Source organism: Denticeps clupeoides, chromosome 1 (genome assembly GCF_900700375.1).
Source record: "Denticeps clupeoides chromosome 1, fDenClu1.1, whole genome shotgun sequence".
Lineage (NCBI taxonomy): Eukaryota > Metazoa > Chordata > Actinopteri > Clupeiformes > Denticipitidae > Denticeps > Denticeps clupeoides.
The window spans coordinates 11204746-11224970 of record NC_041707.1 but is presented as its reverse complement, the minus strand read 5'-3'; the positions used below and the strand labels follow the sequence as shown (position 1 = coordinate 11224970).

General features: G+C 41.3%; 1 protein-coding gene across 2 annotated transcripts in view; it reads left to right on the top strand.

Moving 5' to 3' along the window:
* Positions 1 to 20225, top strand: part of supt3h (SPT3 homolog, SAGA and STAGA complex component) — a 74475-nt gene that overhangs the window by 21545 nt on the left and 32705 nt on the right. For both annotated transcript variants that reach the window (XM_028999006.1, XM_028999015.1), the window contains one exon: positions 16331 to 16415. In XM_028999006.1, the coding sequence (XP_028854839.1) occupies positions 16331 to 16415 (85 nt within the window). The remainder of the gene's footprint in view (positions 1 to 16330; positions 16416 to 20225) is intronic.

Sequence of the window (20225 nt, the reverse complement as noted above, 5' to 3'; positions counted from 1 at the left end):
TAATGAGTGAATTCATACCTGTCAGCTTTGCCTTAGCTGTTTGTGTAAAATCTGAAAACTTTGGGTGGTAAATAAGTGATTTGCCATATGATAACATCTTCATATTAACGGTCTTGTGTGCATTTTTGTCATACCAAAGTCAATTAACTATCGTTTATGCATGTTGTATTTTTCATTATTATTATTAATGTTATCGTTTGTTTGTTTATTGTTCTTATTGCATAATGTGGATATCTGTAATTGCATTATGTTGTGCCTGAAATTTCTATTTTCCAGGAATAAGATGTATACATTTGCGTTATTTATTCTGACAAAAGAAAACTGACTAAACTATAGAGTCTTACTCCTTTGGCAAACCCTACTGTACCTTCAAAAGTCTAAGAGTCCACTGGCCTTTTACTGAACTCCAGGTTGGTCTGGATCATTTTACAACGGGGTGGTAGTAGCCTAGTGGGTAACACACTCGCCTATGAGCCAGAAGACCCAGGTTCAAATCCCAGTGTCTTGTGTCCCTGAGCAAGACACTTCCCTGTCCCTGACTGTCCCTGTTACTACTGATTGTAAGTCGCTCTGGATAAGGGCGTCTGATAAATGCTGTAAATGTAAAGATTAACAATGCCTGCAGTCGGTTAACCTGTGTACTGTGCAGCATTTTTTTTACTTTTTATACATTACAGGTTAAAGCACTGGTGCGGGCTGTCTGGAATTTACAGTCTACCACAGAATTAGGAGGTCTCAGCATGCTCCACATTTTGTAAATAACTACTAGCATTTTATGTGGGTTTTGTATGTTTTCTAGAAAAATAAGTTTTTCAAGATGACCAGTCAGAAGACATAAAATGACTAAAAAAATAGGCAAACACTCTCTGTATTGTTATGTTTCAAGGCAAATTGTGAGGAAGTTGCATGATAAAATAGTCCAAATCTGACAGAAATAATTTGAAACAGTATTTGTCATCTGAATGGAAGGTGTTATATTGGAGGCAATGGTTCATAAAAGAGAGACATCAGTTTTATTTCTTCCGCATACGCAAATGTGTCGTGTAAAGTATACGTCTTTATTTGGCAGCCTTTGCTTAGACATGGGGCCGATGGCCAGTCCTTAATGTTTTTAATACTGACGTTTGGTGAAAGAAGCAGACAGTAACACCTCTGGGATAGTTTGAGAGTTGGCAGACAAAAAATGATATATCATTTGATTTATAATTTTACTTTTTTTTTTTTTTTTTTTTACAATCCACAATAAAACCAATCATATAAATCCCCTCCTTTTAAGTTTTTACAAGGCTGTAGTGCTGGCTTGTGGAAGCATATTTACTACAGCGGTTGCCTGAAGCCTGTCGGGAGTCTGAACTTCACACACGTGGGTGCCGGAAGCTCTTCAGATTATTTTGGAACTGATAGCGTGGAGCACGCATACAGCACATTCTCTATCAGCTGAAGACCGAGTACTTGATGCAACAGAACAACGTCAATATGCTTTTTGATATGTTTCGCGGACTGTGTGCCAATAAGCCCTCATGCATTTTCTGCCCACCTTTTTCTTCCCCAAATATACTGCAAGAGGTGCCTTTATGTTGTTCTTGATGTATAAATACTTGGCAGAATGATTGCATTTATTATTAATAAAGTCTGCTATTTCCTTTTAATTTGCCATGTTTATAAATACGCTCTTGTCTCAATCCACCTAATTTTTTGGATTTTCATTAAACTACTTACTTCAGAGACAGTAATATTTCTAACGGCCTTTGGCAAACAGATTTTACTGAAGTAGTGTGCTGCAGCAGTCCAAATCTCAAAACATCATCATTAAAAATCTACAGGGAAACATGGCGGTGATTTTTTTTTTTTTAATGAAAATCAGATGAATTTTTTTTTTTTTTTTTTTTTTTTTTTTTACATCAGCTTAAATCCACCCAGACATTTTGACGACAGAATGTTGTACCCGCCGTCACATCACTTTTGAAGTGATATTAATAATTGCCCCCATCATCATACTGTGCCTGTGTGTGGTAATGATTAAACAAACCAAGTCCAAAAGCAGAGTGTGGCATGGTGCTCTGAACCAACATGCAATCCAAGTGCAATAAACAAGTGCCACTCATGTCACATTTTTCTTCCCCTACTATATTGACTATTTGGCAAGCTAAGAATAATAATTGCTGTCAGAATATGAGCTTTGTCGTGTATTTTCAGATTGCCTGAGATAATGAAGGGAGCCAAATAAACTTCTTTTTTTTTTTTTTTTCTAAACACTCAATTCACTAGGTCACACGCCTGTTTTCCAAAAGTCAAATGTTGGCTACTTGTTGAATTGTATTATTGTATTATTACTGAATAATACTGAATTGTATTATTTCTGTAGGTGAACCAAGGTCACCTAAAGACAATCGCCTTAACGGGAATCCTATTTCAAGTTCTTGAAATGCGCTCTCCAATTTCTGTGTTCTGAAATCTACACAAAGGTTTCCTCTCAAATAAATGGCGGTTGCGTTTGATTCTTAGAAATCAGTGCGGTATCACCACCTTCAGGCTTCTCAAAGGCTTTTATTAGGGAGGGTGTGTTTAAGGGATTTAAGTTCAGGAATTATGTTATGTCTTTTAAAAAAAGGCCTGAAACCTGAGCTCATTGTCAGCATGACTGAGTGAGACACTCGACCCCGCCATTAGTTGAACCTCCCCGTACACAGTGTCAGGGCTTCTAGGCTGACGTAGTTGTGACGCTGTGTTTGGCTGATAATTATGAGGTGTTTGATATGAGCACACCAGACACCAACCAAGCTCCTGGCCTGACCCAGATGAATCATGCTGGTCTCTTAACGTTATCAACGTCACAATCCTGCAGTAATGGTTAAACAGGCAGATTACCCGCCATGGTATGATTCCGGGAACTTGATTGGGGTGAAAATAGTTTGCATGTGAATTTTTTTTTTTTTTTTAATTGGATGAGGCAGATCCATTTAAAATTTCATGAAGAAACAGAACCTTCCGTGGCAAATCAGCGTCCGCTAATTAAACAATTAGCATCCAGTTTTATCCAGCATCATATCTGAAGTTCTGTGGTAGCATAAAAACATCTGCCCTGAACAAATCATTTACATTTTTACATTTACAGCATTTATCAGACGCCCTTATCCAGAGCGACTTTCAATCAGTAGTTACAGGGACAGTTTCCCTGGAGCAATTTAGGGTTAAGTGTCTTGCTCAGGGACACAATGGTAGTAAGTGGGATTCGAACCCAGGTCTTCTGGTTCATAGGCGAGTGTGTTACCCACTAGGCTACTACCACCCATACAGATTTTTTGTACAGAATATGCATATGCATGATATGGTTTCATGATGTAATTAGCACCCCTGCACGAGAAACATCCCAGTTAAGGGACTCACTTTGAAGATGGAGTAAGAGTCAATGTTAGATTTTGGGTGTCATACTAGTTTCTTTCTGGGTGTTTTTTTCTCACTAAAATGTGCTGAAGAATAAGAATATGTTACCATAGTTATGTTCTTATGTCCAGCATCAGAAGCATGGTTTAGTATGGTTTTGAAATGATTGAGCTCTGTAGCTTCAATCATTGGAACCTTTCTTTGTGCTTAGCAACACCGTAGATGAAATTTGCTGTATCTTGTTGTAGTTGAATCCAAGGGGAGAAAAAAACCTGTAGGCCTCTGGTGTGTCTGAAGAGGCAGTAGAAGAGATGATGCCTGACTCGTGGTGTTCAGCTCTCCTTCTCCACATTTGGTTTCATGTTCGGATGATGACAAGCTGCTCCTGAGAGGTGCTGCCCAAACCCTGGACTGGTGAAAAGAGTGATATAATCGTAAAAGTCGAAAGACATTGGCCCCTCCTGTTAATGGGCCCTGGAGGGTGCTGGGATAAGGGGAGGGTGGTGGTTCGTGGAGCTATTAGATTTGCTATCTCTTCGGGGCTTGCGGTTTTGTCTGGTCTTTCTTTACCACTCATACCATCGGCCACTTAGCTGCCACATTACCCTCAGACCCTCTGCCTACCATCAACAGCTCACCCGATCCCTTTAGTCCTACACTATGGAGGGACAAATTTGAAACTGCTAAGTGAATAACATTAACAAGATGCAGGACATTGATTTAAATGTTAGGGCTGTCAGATTTTACGTGTTAATCACTGGTGTTCATTTGTAAATTTTTAACATATCAATATATAGGTTAAATGTAATATATATGGACCCCAATAAGTAAATGAATGCATAACAACAGTTCAGAGTTTTTGAATTAATTATTATAAATCAGCCCTTAGGTCGAATATTTAAAAATGTAAATATGCCTGGCTGAACTATTCAGAGAACCACTAAGTTGAATTTGAAGCATTTTATTTAAAAGCCTCTAAAATGTTTTTTTTTCTTAGTGGTCCCCTAGAAAAGTTAAAGTGAAAAAAGTGAGGTGATTGTCATTTTGAAACACAACACAGCACACGGTGCACACAACGAAATGTTTCCTCTGCTTTTCACCCATCACTTTGGTGACCAGTGGGCAGCCACGAAAGGGGCCCCGGGAGCAGTGCTTTGCTCAGTGGCACCTTGGCAGCTTGGGATCAGCAACCTTCTGATTACGGTTCCATTTCCTTACCTGCTGCGTTTCGGGTTCTGTAGCTTTAAATGCAAGTGAGAGGTATCAACACCATTCACCAAACACAATATTTGGCGCAGACAGGAAGTCGTGTCCTGCGTTTTTGCATGTGTAGAAGCCATGATGGTCAGTGGAGTTCTTTGGCTGGACAAAGCTGGTAACCTTGCCCCTTAGGATGACAAAATGTTTTTTTTTTTTTTTTTTTTTAAATGGAATCACAGCCCTTATCAACATATTATATAATAAGTTGGCTGGACACCATTTTTTTAACAGTTAACACCGAGCTCTGTAAGTTTACCCATAATTGGATGCATTATATAATATTATATACAAAATGTAAAATAATCTAACAATATTGTGGAACGGCTTTTTATTTATTTATTTATTTTGCAGCTTTTTGCCAAGACTGAGACCAAATAGTTCTGCTACTCAATCAAGAACTATGCAGTGGGGAAAAAAACAAGGTTATAGATCAAAGTTGTGTATTTCTCTGTTCAAGAAATGCGCTTTACTGGAAAATATAGTTCATGTGGACATCTTCTGGACATTAATGTTCATCCATTCGCCTCTGGTCTTTATTTTTTTCTGTCTGTGTCCATGTTCTGGTAAAACTGCTGAAGTGTGCATTTGCTATTTACATTTGCCATATTCTGAGTACATTTACTATTTGTGGTCTAAGAAATTGGAAGCAACCAAACATTGTTGCTATGGACTTGAGAATAAATGTCTTACAGCTGTGCACCAGTATTTTTAGATATCCTGGTGGGCATTTAGACACACTTTTTTTCGTCTAACTCACTTCCATGTCGTAAAGGTACTTTTCCCTTCTACATTTCACATTGTATTCTTAGAGTTTAAACATACATCATTTTATGTATTATGTAAATACATGCTGGGCAGGTTTGTCCTCAGTTTTGCTTCACAAAAGCCCTTTCTATTGATGATAAATCCCCCCATTATCACTCTGCGCTCTGTATTATTTGCAATGGTTGTTTTTCAGGTCATCCGCTTCAGTTTGCCGTCTGATGGGAAGTGTAATGTTACCATGGGATTTCTCAGTCATTACTGCGGGGCCGACAGAAGCCATGGTGCTCAGACCTCTGATTGGGGTGGATCATGAGGGCTAAGTCGCCAAGGGCTTCTCGCATATGGAATCACTCTGAGGAAACACAGGAACTGGCTGCTTGGGCTCTGGTGGCTGTCTGAGAGGAGATGTGCCCGTATCGCAGTGCCAGTATGTTTGCCATTGTAATTACTGTGAGGGGAAAACACCCATGGTTTGCTCTGTGTGACGCAGCAGCATTAATTACCTCAATTACACTTTAATTACTTTATAGCTGTGAAAGGAGCTGAGGTTGTTATGCAATATTTGTATGGCAAGCTTGAAGGCATATGTGTTTGTGCTGTTTTTCCAACTTTCTGAAATAAATTTGATTTATATTAGTTTCTCTGTCTCCTTAAAAGGTGTATAATTAATTAAAAAAAAAAAATTATTAAAAAGATTATGACATTTACTCGTGTATTGTATTTTAAGAAAACCGCACTGTATCGGTCACACCACGACAAAATAATATTTACACACTATTAAGCTTGGTTAAAAAGGCTTTAGAGCAAGTACGTATCAGTGTGGTTTATCATAGAATCTGCCCTCATCAAAAAAACCAAAAAAACCAATGTGTGTCTATGTACTGGTGCAGAGGCGCACGCGCTTGTAAAATAAGGGATGCCTTTATTATCTTCAGCCTACAAGCAGATACCAGCACCCCACCATGTACTTTGCTTCTCTGTCCTCCGTTTTTGTTAGGTAAAATTCCGTAGCCAAATAAAAAGGATATGACCCCGCTGATCCGTGGACCTGCCCACACGGAGCGGGGCGGCGAGCAGGTGTTTGTGTTTGCGGCTCAGGATGTGGCTTTACTCGGGACCAGTTGCTGTAGACAAGAGAAACAGACCATCCGTGCAGTAGGAAGCATGCCTTATTCGTCCATCGCAGGAGCGCAATGACTGCAGTCTTCCTCTCCAACTGAGCAAATCTGAGTGCCCTTTGTTTAAGTCAATAGTGTGGGTTGCATGGATTAATAGCCTTTCAACGGTCTGCATAGGATTTGTGTGTTCATTTTGGTTTGTAAGAATGCATGTGCACTTGCATATGCGTATGTTTTAGTTTTATGCCATAAAAAATGCATTAATTAGTATAACCAGAAAGAAAAGAAAGATTAACTTTAAAATCAATACAGATACGACTGTCAATACTTCTGCCACATCAAACGTAATAACATTGGTCACCAGTCCTCATACATGGAATACAATAAAATAATAAAGTATTTGAGGCTGGAAGCCTCCATTATAATTTTCCCACGGAAAGTGCCAGTGGGTGTCGAATGCAGAAGTACAGAATTAGCGCTGTACACCATGCCCTGCAGCTGGCGACGTACCCCTTGTCTCAGTCTGGGTGTGGTTGCATGGCAGTAATTTTTAATTCACCCATTAAACTCCCAAATGACTGAGTTGTTTAGAGCTCCTGATCCTTTGTCTCTCTAGTGGCACTTCAGCATGAAAGTGCTTTTAAAAAGCACCCGGCCTCTCATTTATAACACCGATTCATTTACCTAAGCACATTCCTCACATTTACAAGGACAGTTTTAGAAAACCAACATTCATAACAGGAAAATATATAGTAAAACAAGGAGGGGGGAAGAAAAAAAAATCCTGCAAAGTCCCAGAGAACTGGGCGGTGGAGGCTTTTTACTAACAGAAGCTGTGGTTGATTTTAAGTGCTGTTTGTGCGTATTTTCAACATTACCAGTACCAACCATATCCTGTTGTTGAAGCTATGGTATCTTTATTGTGCTGTGACTGATACCAGTAAAATGCTCTGATATTCCTTTTCTCGGATTTGGCTCCTGACACGTCATTTAGGCTCACCGAGCAGCCAATGGACAACTGTCACCTTATTAGTGGTATCGCTTTTTGACATAGTGGTCTTGTGGGTGTGACTTGCACCCTAATTTTACCATTTGCTGTGGTCTTGTGTTGGTGTAACTCTGCTTATGGGATGGTTTTGGAATTTGCAGAACTATGTATGTGTTTGAACACTGCCATTTTATTATTTTATTTTTGCCGCAAGCATCACACAAACCAACCATACCCAGATGGTCTGACTGTGTAAAACATGCGGGAACCTTTTTTGGAAGGGCAAAGATATCCTCAGGATTTGCATAAATAAATAGATCAGCTATAAAATATAACAATAAGCATGACTCTTTAATGATATTTGTGCATGTGACATATTGACTGGCATGTGTTTCAAATAATCCAGAATGAGGAAGTTGTGTGTGCAAGTGTGTGAGCTGTCAATCATCAGGATCCTCCCACTTAAATCTCTGTTTATAAAAACATCATTTATGATTGTGTTCTTAGCTTGTAGCACGGCTGTCTCAGGCTGCTGTCTGGCTTTGGACCAAATTGCCGTTTCGCCATATCACTATTTTCATCTAAACTGAGGTCCGAGTCCAGCATTTTCTTTCTTCTCAGACAGCCGGTGTGTGAGGACTACCAAATTAGTAGGTATACCGGACCTGGATTCTCATTTTTCTACTTAGTTGTCTTCCGAACTACAACACATGGCTAAGGAATTGGACTAAAGGCAGTTAGTCGAAAAATGTCCAATTCATCCAAACATGCTTTGATGTAGTACGGTGTTTGCTTCATTGGTATGGTATCTTTGTCAGGATGTCCTGAAGATCTTTTTTTTTTTAAAGCCTTATCGGTTCAGTCCATCTCCCTCAAAAGAAACGTGAATGCTGGACACACGCACCTATACCTACATTTTGCTCGGCTCGATGGGGAAGGATAAAACCTTACACATACCAGGCTTTCTTCTATAGTCTCTATCTCTTTCAGAAAACACATGAACCTTTAATGTGATTAGACTGGAGGGGGGAAGCACACATCAATAATCACCTACTTCATTGTTCAGGGTAGCGAGAGCAGCAGCAACCTCACTGGCAACATGTGTTTGTTATAAATGAATTCTCTGGGGCTGCGGGAGAAGTGGAGTCGGGGTCACATGTTGGGGACCACTCAGGTCCAGCTGCTTCTCTGCAGTTTTCATTGAAAATGAAAGTTTCCCGCGCGAAGCAGTTGTTAGTGCTTGGTTTGGTAACGTATGAACTGTGTCCTCAGGCCAGGCCACATCTAGTCCTTCTTGTGGGTAGCAAATGAACGTCCTTCACAATGGTTAATAAAATGGGGAAATGCCCCTGCTTTACATTTTTTGTAATAAGACACCTGATATCAGTTTCACATGATGTTTTGATGCCAAGTGCACATGCAAATTAAAACAGTTTGCACGATCATCCTTCTCCTAGAGGCCATAAAGTCAAACTGCTAAGGATTTAAGGTAAGTGATATGGGCAAGCCAGAGCAACTGTACTTGCCCTCTAGAATGTTAAGTCTAATGCCAAGTCATGTATATACGGAGCTGATATTCCTGGATCTGGTTACCATAGTATTTTCAGTTTTTGCATGCAACTGCTTCTTTGGACCAGACATAGTCAAATAATCGGTTCATAAGAAGTGCTGAAGGTCCCAGTGTTGCCTGCCAATGCATTGAGCAAAATAACAAACTTTGCCTTCAGTTATGACTGGGGCTGCTGCACATGTTTATTTTCACAGTCAGTCTCTGCCAATGACATTACAGGTTTTTAAACAGACAGGTTTGAGGAAATTATATACTTTAGCGGGAGACGGATCCTTGCATTTTTTACATACAGAAATTATATCGGCATTGTTAATCAAATGCGGAGGTTCTTTTTTTTTTTTCTTTTCTTTATTATTACTTTACCTGGTCAGTCAGGGACTGTACATTTAAATTCACTTCACTTGCTTCTGGATTTCTGAATCCTTTTTCACATTTCAGTGCTCGCTTTGAGATCCCTATATCAAAATTCAAGACTGTTTTGCCTTCTGCAGGCAAGCACCCCACAGTCCTGAAATAGACCCAGGCCAGCCTAACCCAACTCCACCCTATCACTATAAACGCCTTTTAGCCAGAAAAAGTCCATGGCATGAGTAGTCAGAGGCACACATTGTAAATGCATTTCAAAGTGGAAAAATCTTGGATGAGTATTAAACCCTGTTCTCAATGTTTATTTCTTTTTGAACCCTCAGTTTAGGACCAGGAAATATGATTCTTCCGGTTAGTTCAGTAGTCAGCCACCTTCCGCTTCTTCCTATAGGAGTTTATTTAATAATTTTATTTGATCAGTCAGGCTGCTAATTGTAAGATAATTCCTATTTTGTATTGTGTGTGTATGTGTGTAATGATCAGTTCTTGCAACTGATGTGTTTTCCATGGAAGAAGTTGGGGGATCCATCTGCTCTGATGCACTTTGGGAAGAAGACAAGCCATCAGAGGCACTGTGATTCTCGAGGCAGTTTTCTGTCAAGGATCTATAGCTCCTGCATTGACGTTGATGTTAGTAATGATTGTTGCAGAACACCTACACCCATTCATGGTAATGCTGTTGTACTTCCTGCCACTGCCACACTGCAGTGGCATTGCCTTGTATGGCTGTACTGGTATTCTGCAGGAATTATTTTGAAGAACCTGACCGAGTTCAAGGTGTTTACTTAGCGTCTAGAATTCCCACATCTCTATCTGATAGCGCATCTGTGGGACGTACTGGAAAAACAAGTCCAATCCGTGGATGCCCCAGCTCACAACTTTCAGGTTTTAAAGGATCTGCTGCTAACATCTTGGTGCCAGATACCACAGGACACCTTCAGAGGTGCTGTTTTGGCAGCACTGTTTTGGCGTCACCTGGTTTTAATGCACGAAGATCTCCTCTGGCATTAGAAATTGCCCAAATCTAATTCTTTGGCATCACCTTCTCCTTTCTTTGACGTGAGAGAGCAGGTGAAAGGACCAGACTGCGTGACTGTTCAGGGACACGTTGTCTCCAAATCCGTACCAGCCCCTCTCTCAGCGGAGACCTGGCTAGTGCAGCTTGCAGTTTTTCACGCTAACTCGCCGAGATGCCCGCAGCACAAACAGCCTTTGTTCTTTTGCAGTTTTTTTTGGGTGTGAAACTGCCCAATGCACTAGTTTCATTGCTTACCTTTAGGATTAATTCAGTCGCTCACAGAATTGCCTGGACCTGTTCTCTCTCTCGGGCCCAAACCAACAAATGATTGTTTTAATATTTCACACACAGAAACAATTTAATCTCAGGGTTTAGACTGTAATTACGAGGGAAAAAAAAAGACTCATGAACGTTCGGAAATATACAAATGAAATGCCATCTGTTAAAGCAGTTGATTCTTCCATTGTGTAATCTTAACAACAGGGCTGTGTCTGGAAGTCTGCTCAATAAATTGAATCATAATTTCATTTTGGTTAACCCGCGGACCATTCTCTTTGGGTACTGGTTTCTTTTTAAAATTAAGCGTCATTAGAGCATCCCAGTTACTTCCACCATACAGTAAGTACCAAGCCAAGTAGCTGTTTGCCTTTATTAACCTTTTCTTTCTATAGTTTCTCTTATGAAAAGGGCTGTGGTAAATTAAGAGAATTTTATTCTACTTTCTGTTTTCTTTCTGTGTAAATTGATTTGATTTGGGCCTGATGACCATAAATCATGGGGGGGTGGGGGGGTGAAGACATTTTGGCTGATGTTCCTCCAGGACCAGGGTTGGGAGACACCTGAATGAAAAAAACTAATTCTGATTTAACCCCAAAAATTCAGCTGTTCTGGTAGGAATCTCCAGACATTTGCTCATTTGCTACAGTCAAAGGGATCAGGAGTCAGGAGGAGTAATTCAGTGTGACATGACAGAATTCATACGATAATTTAGCAATTGATGTAACCTTTCATTTCCTTTCTCTTGAGTCACAGTGGTAGGTGGTCATGGTCTTAACTTCTGATCATCCGGAACATTAAAACTGATCATTTGTAGGCTATCCATTATGCCACCAAAATGAAAGGTTATGGTTGTTAACCCCCGGTTCTCTGAGGGAGATAAGTGAGACATCTCACTATGGTACACACCCTTGTGTGGCTAATTCGCTATTCAATCACGCATTCAGGCTTGGGGGCCGCCTCCCTTTAATAAAGCCCCCCCTGCTCCCATTCGGTCCTCATTCCAGAAACCACTCTTCCTCGTCGAATGCAAACGGGGCATTCTGGTGAGGTGTCTTACTCATCTCCCTCAGAGAACCGGGGTAACAACCATAACCTTTCATTCTCTTCCGGTCGATTCGCTCGACATCTCACTATGGGATATAGAAAGCGCCTCGATTGCTAGGCCAGTAACGGGAAGGGCCTAAGGCACACATGTCAAAGTCAAGGAGAGGGGTTTTTCTGGCCCCCGGGATTATATACATTTATTATTAGAACTGGCCCGCAGGTCACTGCACGCCAGCAGCATCCAGGTACTTTACACGCACCAACGCACTACATTTCCCACAATTCAACGGTGGCGCTCCGAGCGGGAGGCCACTTCCTTTCATTATTCATCAGCGGGCATTAGCATCACTTCAAAAGTCAACTTTCAGAAAGCCTACCCTTAAAAAAAAAAGCAAAACGGAAGGTGGACACTGAGAACCGGACTTTTAAAACACGGTGGGAGTCGGAGTACATGTTCACAGAGGTAGCTGGAAAACCTGTGTGTCTTTTGTGTGGAGAAAGTGTGGCGGTGATGAAAGAGTTTAATCTGAGACGGCATCATGAGACAAAACACACGGACAAAGCCAAGGAAATGGACATGGAACAGAGGCTACAGAAGCTTTTGTCCCTGTTGAAAATTAAAATTTACTGACAGAGCCATAAGAAACTATTTATTTATTTATTTGATCATAGAGTAATATATTTTTAGGTTTTCAGACTGTTTAATGGGGATCACTAGACTATATGCGGTCATTTAATTTTTTTTCAATGAACATTGATCAGTCCAAGCCCTTGGCTTGTTCCAGGGGTGTCCATTTGACTTTGACACCCCTGGCCTAAGGTACTTCACGAAGGCACACCCAGGACTGCAGGTGCCAGCGTAGGAGCAGTCACATCTAGGCGATAGAACCTAGTAAAGGTGTCAGTGCTTGCCCAACTAGCTGGGGAACACACATAAGCCACAGACAAACTCCATAGGGGCACAACTGGCCTGGTGATCGGACGCAGACATTTGACCCCCGTCATAAAGCGCCACTCAAGGGGATGAGACCCCACTGATGCCGCCCCCAAACCTACAGTATGTGGCATGCAGAAATTGCTGCCAAATGCACCTTAATAGTAGAAAAAGCCTTGCCCTGTAAGAAGGAGAGCAGTGGTGAAACAGGACTCGGATAGGACGCAAGCTGACATCCGACACACCACTTCTCAAACACTCTCCACTTCATGTCATACAGTGACCTAGTGGACGGTGCCCTGGCACTCTGAATAGGTGTTGCATAAAACAGCAGGGCTATCTCCGCCAACCATGGGCAACCTGGCCAGCGTGGCGCTGTCAGAATCAGTGTGAGGCCCCCCCGACCTCACCCTGTCCAGTGTGGGCAGGGAAAAGCATACAGCAGCACCTGCACCTGCGGCTACGGATGTGACCGAACATCCACACTTAGAGGTGCACTGAACGTGGTCAGAGAATCGATGACACTGCGTGTTTTCTGGCGATGCGAAGAGAGCTACTGCATCCCTGCCATACCTAATGTGGGTGACCTCTGGACAGCAGATCTGCGCCCTAGAGGATTCTAGTAGAGGCTTCTGATTCAGGACCCCCGAGCCAGTGCTGGCAGGCAAATAAACATGCAGTGTCCACCGCATGGTATGAATGTGAAGCCAGATCTCAATTGTACTGTTCATTTTAGTATAGCATTTGTGCTGCTGCTGTGTGTGTATCTTGCATGGCTGGGTTTGAGGCTCTGGGTAAACAGAGTCTGGATGCCAGAAGCCCAATCACAGTGATGTTCTTCACTTCTGCAATGCTGGCGACTCCTGTATGTAAAACCAGTGTCATGGTAGCTCAGAAATCAGAGAAAAGCTGAAGAGAGCACATGTTTTGGGATGCATGTTCACAATTACATTTTATTGTTTGCACTGTTTATTACTCCATATTTTACATCTTCAAAGCGGTCTTTATAGCCTTCCAACACTTCTTATTTGTGTTTTTATCAAAGTCTTGTGATTCTGCTCATAAACAGAAGTTTGTCCAATCCCATAAACTTCACTTTATTTTGGATGGCTGTTTGAGACAACAAAGACATTTTCTTGTTTTGCAGAAAGACAAACGATTGATCATTGTCCAGTCTGGAGACTCGTAGTAGGTCTTTTGTCTCGATAGTTTCCTGGTATGAACTGAAGCTGCTTTGTGACTAAACAAGTGGAATAAATTATGCAACTGGAGCAAATTACCGATTTTCCTCTGGAAGTCATTTGGATTAAAAATGTATTTATGTGAAGAAAAGAAATGAAACAGGGATGTAATAAAAGTTAATTGACAGGGTTATGGTTGAGACTCAATATCCAGATGTATGCCGACATCCAGTGTAGGTGATTCTGTAGGATTGGTCCAGTTTTTTATCCTGAAGAATTACTGAAAAATAGGAAGGCAAAAAATTAAGAGATGTTGATCTCGTTTTTCTTCTGGTGTGTTTGGTGGCACCCTGCTAATCTCCTGCTTGTAAAATGTCCTTGTCTGTGCCTTCTAACAGAATCCTATCACACGATCAGAACGAACTGGCATGGTTTGGTTTGAACCTTATTTAGCACTCAATAAATATCACTGAATGTGCAGCTTCAGGATTTGTAAACAGGTCTTTGGAAAAGCGACTTTTCTTTCCATCATCTTTTTGAGAAAGGGATTTAATAGCATCTGGAAAGTCTTTGCTAACATCCATGGAAACAAACCACTGTAACACCTGGAGAAGCACAGAAGCTTGTCCCATTTCGACACAAGCACAATTTAATTCTCATACACACGTATAAAAAAAATGTAGGTTTCAATTTTATGCTGAAATTGTCTTCTAGACATTTAATTCATTAATACATAATACACTCCTATGAAATGCATAGTCATCAAAATGCTTCAGAGGCCAGTAAACGTATTACTGGTTTCTAAAAATGGCATTTATAAAGTCAAGTGATTGTTGTGACTGGTTAAGGTGGTTAAGGAAGCGGCCCCGTAAGGTTGCCGGTTCGAATCTCGAGCCACCAAGGTACTGAGGTGCCACTGAGCAACACACTGCTCCCCACACACTGCTCCCCGGGCACCTGTCATGGCTGCCCACTGCTCACCAAGGGTGATGGTTAAAAGCGGAGGACACATTTCGTTGTGTCCCCATGTGCTGTGCTGTGTGTCACAATGACAACCACTTCACTTTCACTTTCCGATTACGGGGCCGCTTCCTTACCCACTAGGCCACCACTCTGTATTATGTTGTATTGCGTTGCAGTAATACTACAGTGGAGCAATACTTGTGAAAAAACAATCATATTAAATGATTGGACAGATTATATTGTATTCATATACAGAAAAATGAGGATGAGTGTACCTTCAGCTGAATAAAGTAATCAATGAATTAGTTAATAAATAAATATTTCATTACAAAGTACTTTGAACTTTATGACCTTGTGTTGGGCACTCCATCTGTTTGGTGTATTTTTTATTTTTTTCCCCCATTGCTCCTTCCTTTGCATGGTGGATTGCTTCCTGATACAGAGACCCGGGGGTGGTCTGCCATTCACTGTGCCAGTGCCAAAATTACACCGGCTGCACGACTGTGCCTGTAGATGAAAAAAGAGAATAAAGGGCAGGAATTTGCCAAGACATTCAGCATATGACACAAATTTTATGAATTAAATACACTGCAGTCAAAATCAAAATTAGTTCAAGGGTTTTGAGTCCAATATTGTTTTTGTGTGGGGAAACTTTTTTTGCACACCCTGATCTGTGTAGTCATATCCATGTTGAGCAAGAATAAGTTGATGTGTCACTTCTAAAGATCCCTGTTTGTGTATTAATCTGATTTTAACTAAACTAAACTAAAGAGAAACACACGCACACACACTTCCCCTCCTCTTTTTATTAAGCCACTTGCAGATTAGACATTAAGATTCCCATGGCCATTTCTCATAGCAGTCGCCGTCTTTCCCGGCCTTTAAAAGAGGGTGTGTGGCCGCTTGGCGGTTTTTCATTTCTGTTGGATGAAACCGCCGTGTCGATATTAGGCGCTGTGAACGTGGGGACATTTGCCAACGCCAGTGTGGGAAAAACCGAACGTGCGGCTCCAGTATTTGTAAACATATATTTTAAAGCCCACCCCCCTCCTTTCCATCTTCCATCCCATACTCAGAAAGGGTGAAAAACACAAGAGTTATAGACGGGCCGGTGTGTTGCTTTTGTTGGGGAACAGTCTTGAGAAAGTGATTTAATGACGTCTGGAAATGTTTCGCTCACGCACGTTGCCAAAACCAATCCAGTTGCACAGTAGCTCGGAACACTTTCATTTAGGGACACACACACGGATTCCCCACTCCTTTCCATTACACTAAAGGAGTAAACAAGAAAAAGTTCTCCGTATCAGTCATGCTGTTGTGTGATTGTAATTAACCTCACTGCTTGACTTGATTAAAGCACTCTGTGTGTGGCGCTTTTATGTCCCTACTTTTTTTTTTTTTTTCCTAGGTTTTTGTTGTATCAGTTCTTTTTATTCCCCTTTTTTCTTTTCCTCTTCCAGGTTCGCCCTGGGCGACTCTCGCAGGCCCCTCCACGAAACGGCGGCTTTGGTGGAGGACATCGTGCACACCCAGCTCATCAACATGGTGAGACATCTCAACAAGGTCACGCTCTGCCGGCGCCCGGGGAGCTGCAGTCTCCTAGAATCGGAACTGGTGAACAGATCTTCATCTCGACAAAGCGCCGCTGCTGCATGGACGAGATGAAACAAAAGCTCCAGACGTTCGCCACATCTGCAGAACAGTTTAGGGTCGATCTTATTAAACAGAAACAGAACAATCACAGCCACCCTTGTTTAGTCACGTTACTGCATTGTTTCCCACAAGTTGCCGGCTGGTTCCCTACCAAATCTAATGCTTAAAGTACATAAATAAGCACTTGTATAAACTTAACTCCATAGGATGAACATAGTAGTTCATTTCAGACTCTTCTTAAAATAAGTCACTTGTGTCATTCTCATGAGGCAAGTTGTTTGAAATTAAAACCTTGACTGCACCAAACTATAAATATTGTCAAGGTCCCAACCAAATATAATGATCGGTAAATTCCAATAATATTTTATGATAAAAATATGTATTCCAACAAGTGATGCTTTTAAGAGACACATAAGAAGATAACATGTTATTGTTCATTTGTCTTACAAATACATTACTGGCTGTCGAGGGTATTTGTATCAGTTTTTAATATAAATCAATGATTAATTTCACTCACTGTTGGCCCATTTACAGTCAGTATTACGTTTATTTCCGTGGCCAAACATCTTCCTCTCCTTTCGGCTTGTCGATTTGGAGGAGACATCACGTGTGAAGCAGCATCTGCCACTGGAGCCTTGTATAGCTGCTGCTGTTTTTCCTCTGTTGCACAGTGGGAGAAGGATGTGTGGCGGGTCAGATAGCAGCCTGTGACACACAGTGCTGTTTTAACCTCTGACCTCACAGCACTACGCCGCCCTCATCCACAACGAGGGGAAAAGTGTCTCTTTAAATTCATTGTTTTGACCTTTAGCCCTGGGCGTCTGGACCTCCTAAATCAGGCGGTCAAGTGGTTGTGTCTGTTCTGGGAGTGCTGCCGGGACTCCCGCCACTCCTCTGCAATTTTACTGTGCCTACAGCCAGGGGCCAAAGTGTAAGAAAAGAGTTTCTCCTGGGGCTGGTTCTGGACTGAATCAGCATTTGTCAGCTTGCATTCCTGATGTACTCACATAACCTGGGACCCGTGGCCTCACTGAACTAAACTATTGACAGGTGAATGGAGGCAGTCAAGACAGACGTTTCCTGCCCCCGCCAATTTCAGACAAATTGGCACATAAAAATGTAATTTGAACCTAAGCATCCTATTTTGTAAGCCGTTCTCATTTTTAGAAAACGAACAAGTAGCTATCTATGTAAATTTTTCTTTAAAAGCTTTCCTTCACTCTTTCCACCTCCAATGCAGGTCATACACTATGATAAAAGCCAATGAAATAATGTGATTTTGGTGATTTTTGATTAATGTGTAACATAATGTGATTTTGGTTTTCCGTCATGAAGTCTGTGAGCATGTCACATTTTGTTGAAGGTGGCAAAACTGATCTCGAACTTTTCAGCCATCTACACTTGCACTGTTTTTAGAGCTGCACTATGACTGAATCATCCTAAGTACAAACTGGTTTTGAAGTATAATGTAACAATGTAAACTGGAAGTCCAAAGTAGTGGGTATGAGAGCATCAAAATATAATGCTCTCATCACAGCAGCATCCTTTCCAGCGGTAAAACACACACAGCGAGTCTTGTTAAACAACCAGTGGTTGACTTGACACAGTAGTTCACCTGTAATAGGGTGGTAATAGCCTAGTGGGTAACACACTCACCTATGAACCAGAAGACCCAGGTTCAAATCCCACATACTACAATTGTGTCCCCGAGCAAGACACTTAACCCTAAGCTGCTCCAGGGGGACTGTCCCTGTAACTACTGATTATAAGTCGCTCTGTAAAAGGGCACCTGATAAATGCCTTAAACGTAAATGTAAATGTAATAATTACACTTTGTGGCTATTTAATGTGTTTCCACAGACTATAGACTATTGGAATTCAGGCAGATTCATTTGTTTTGAATGTTCTATTTTGAGAAAAGCTGTGCATTGATTTTATTTGTATTTTTTAATCCAACGGTGGGCACAAATTTGTGATCAGTAATGCCCCTGTTGTGTACCATATGTGCAGTTCTTGAAAATGATAGAAGCTGGCCTCTGTTTTTTGGCAAAGCCAGCAGTGCTACATTACAGCACCACAACGCTCCTTATTTTGCTTGATGTATCTATTGTTACTCACAACGGGGATGGTAGTAATTCTAGTTAATCTATTAAAAGACATGCATGTTCTGTATCAGAGCTGGACCACTGTGAGTGGGCCTGCGTGTCTTCATTCCCATTTCCATGCAGTATTTTATTCCAGAGATCAATGGAACTCGTTTTAAGTTCTGAAGCGCTGCCTTTCAATTGGGCCTGCACATGTTCTGCAGGGTCCGCAGCTGCCGTGCAGGCCGAGGGACGAAACTCCTTTCCCTGCCTCAAACCCGGAAGCGGACCATTACGTCTTGTTCGCTTAATGCATTTGTGTTAAATGTCATCTGCACTCCCCATATTTTCTGACAGTGGCCAGTTCCGGGCAGATTTATAGAAGCCTTTGGCATCCAATCAGATGCGCAAGAGGCACAGCGCATTATAAATCCCTGCACTAAAAACTATTGTGGAGCCCACTTGCCAAACTTAAAAAGCCCAGACAGCCTAAAGCAATTTACTGACTGCTCCCAGAGGATGTGTAACTCTGTTCTGTAGGTCCAAGACCATATATAATACAGCATGCTCCAAGGGGACCACAGTGGATGTCTAGCATGTAAGATTGCTCTCTAAATCTGTTTCATGTAAAGCTGGACGTTACATTTTTGGGCCTGTGAGGTGGGTAAGGATAAAAAGTTACGGTGGCATAAAATATACAGATTTTTTTAATCATGGTGTCAAGTGCCTTCTCTCGTGGTTTTCTTATTTTGTAAAACAGTTGTGAAAGCCTTTTATTGAATGCAGCACATTTGATTAATGATAATTGATTCACTAGCAAATATTGCTTGGCAGCAACTGCCTGGCAACAGGCCAGCAAATGTAACACATAACCAGTGTGAAACACACAAAAAATAATTGTTTTTTATCCCTGGGCTAAACCATATTCCAAAACCAAAACTTATCACCCCTCGGCGTGGTTACACAAATATGCAGTGAATAGTTTAATTGGGGAATTATAATCAATCTAAACGGTTCTTCTGCAACCCGATCATGCATCTCGGTGTATTAATACTGGCTTTCAGCTGATTGTCAGTCACAGGTGTGCCTTTATATAATATTTTACAATGGCTTTGAAGGTGGCTCAGATATTCAAACCAGAGCTATTTTTATAATAAAATCCTCCTGCGTGGTAGAAGAATGGCCATTCTCTTGCACCGGCGCTGGCTTCATAAATTCACTCTTTAGTTTAATGAGAAATATGTCTGATTCTGCAAAACTAAAAAGTTTATAATTACTTGCATATGAGGTTGTTAAGCAACATCCTTTGCATGGACGTTCTGAAGGTCTTTTTCAGATATTTGCATCTTCCTTTAATGGAAAACAAATGCTCACCTCAGAGTCCCTCATCGCCTGTGGCACTATCTGCACATCTTTAACTCGTCTCGTCTTACAGCGTTCAGATACCCTCTCAGGAACGACTGTCCATTTATTATCATAAAACCTGTAATGCCACCCTACTGACTATTTATTTTTACACCGACATAAATATCCCGGCGGTCCAAGCAAGTAAGCATTAAACAGCCCAGGATGGTGATAACCCTGAATTAATCCCCAGCTTCCTTTCTCCTGAATTTAT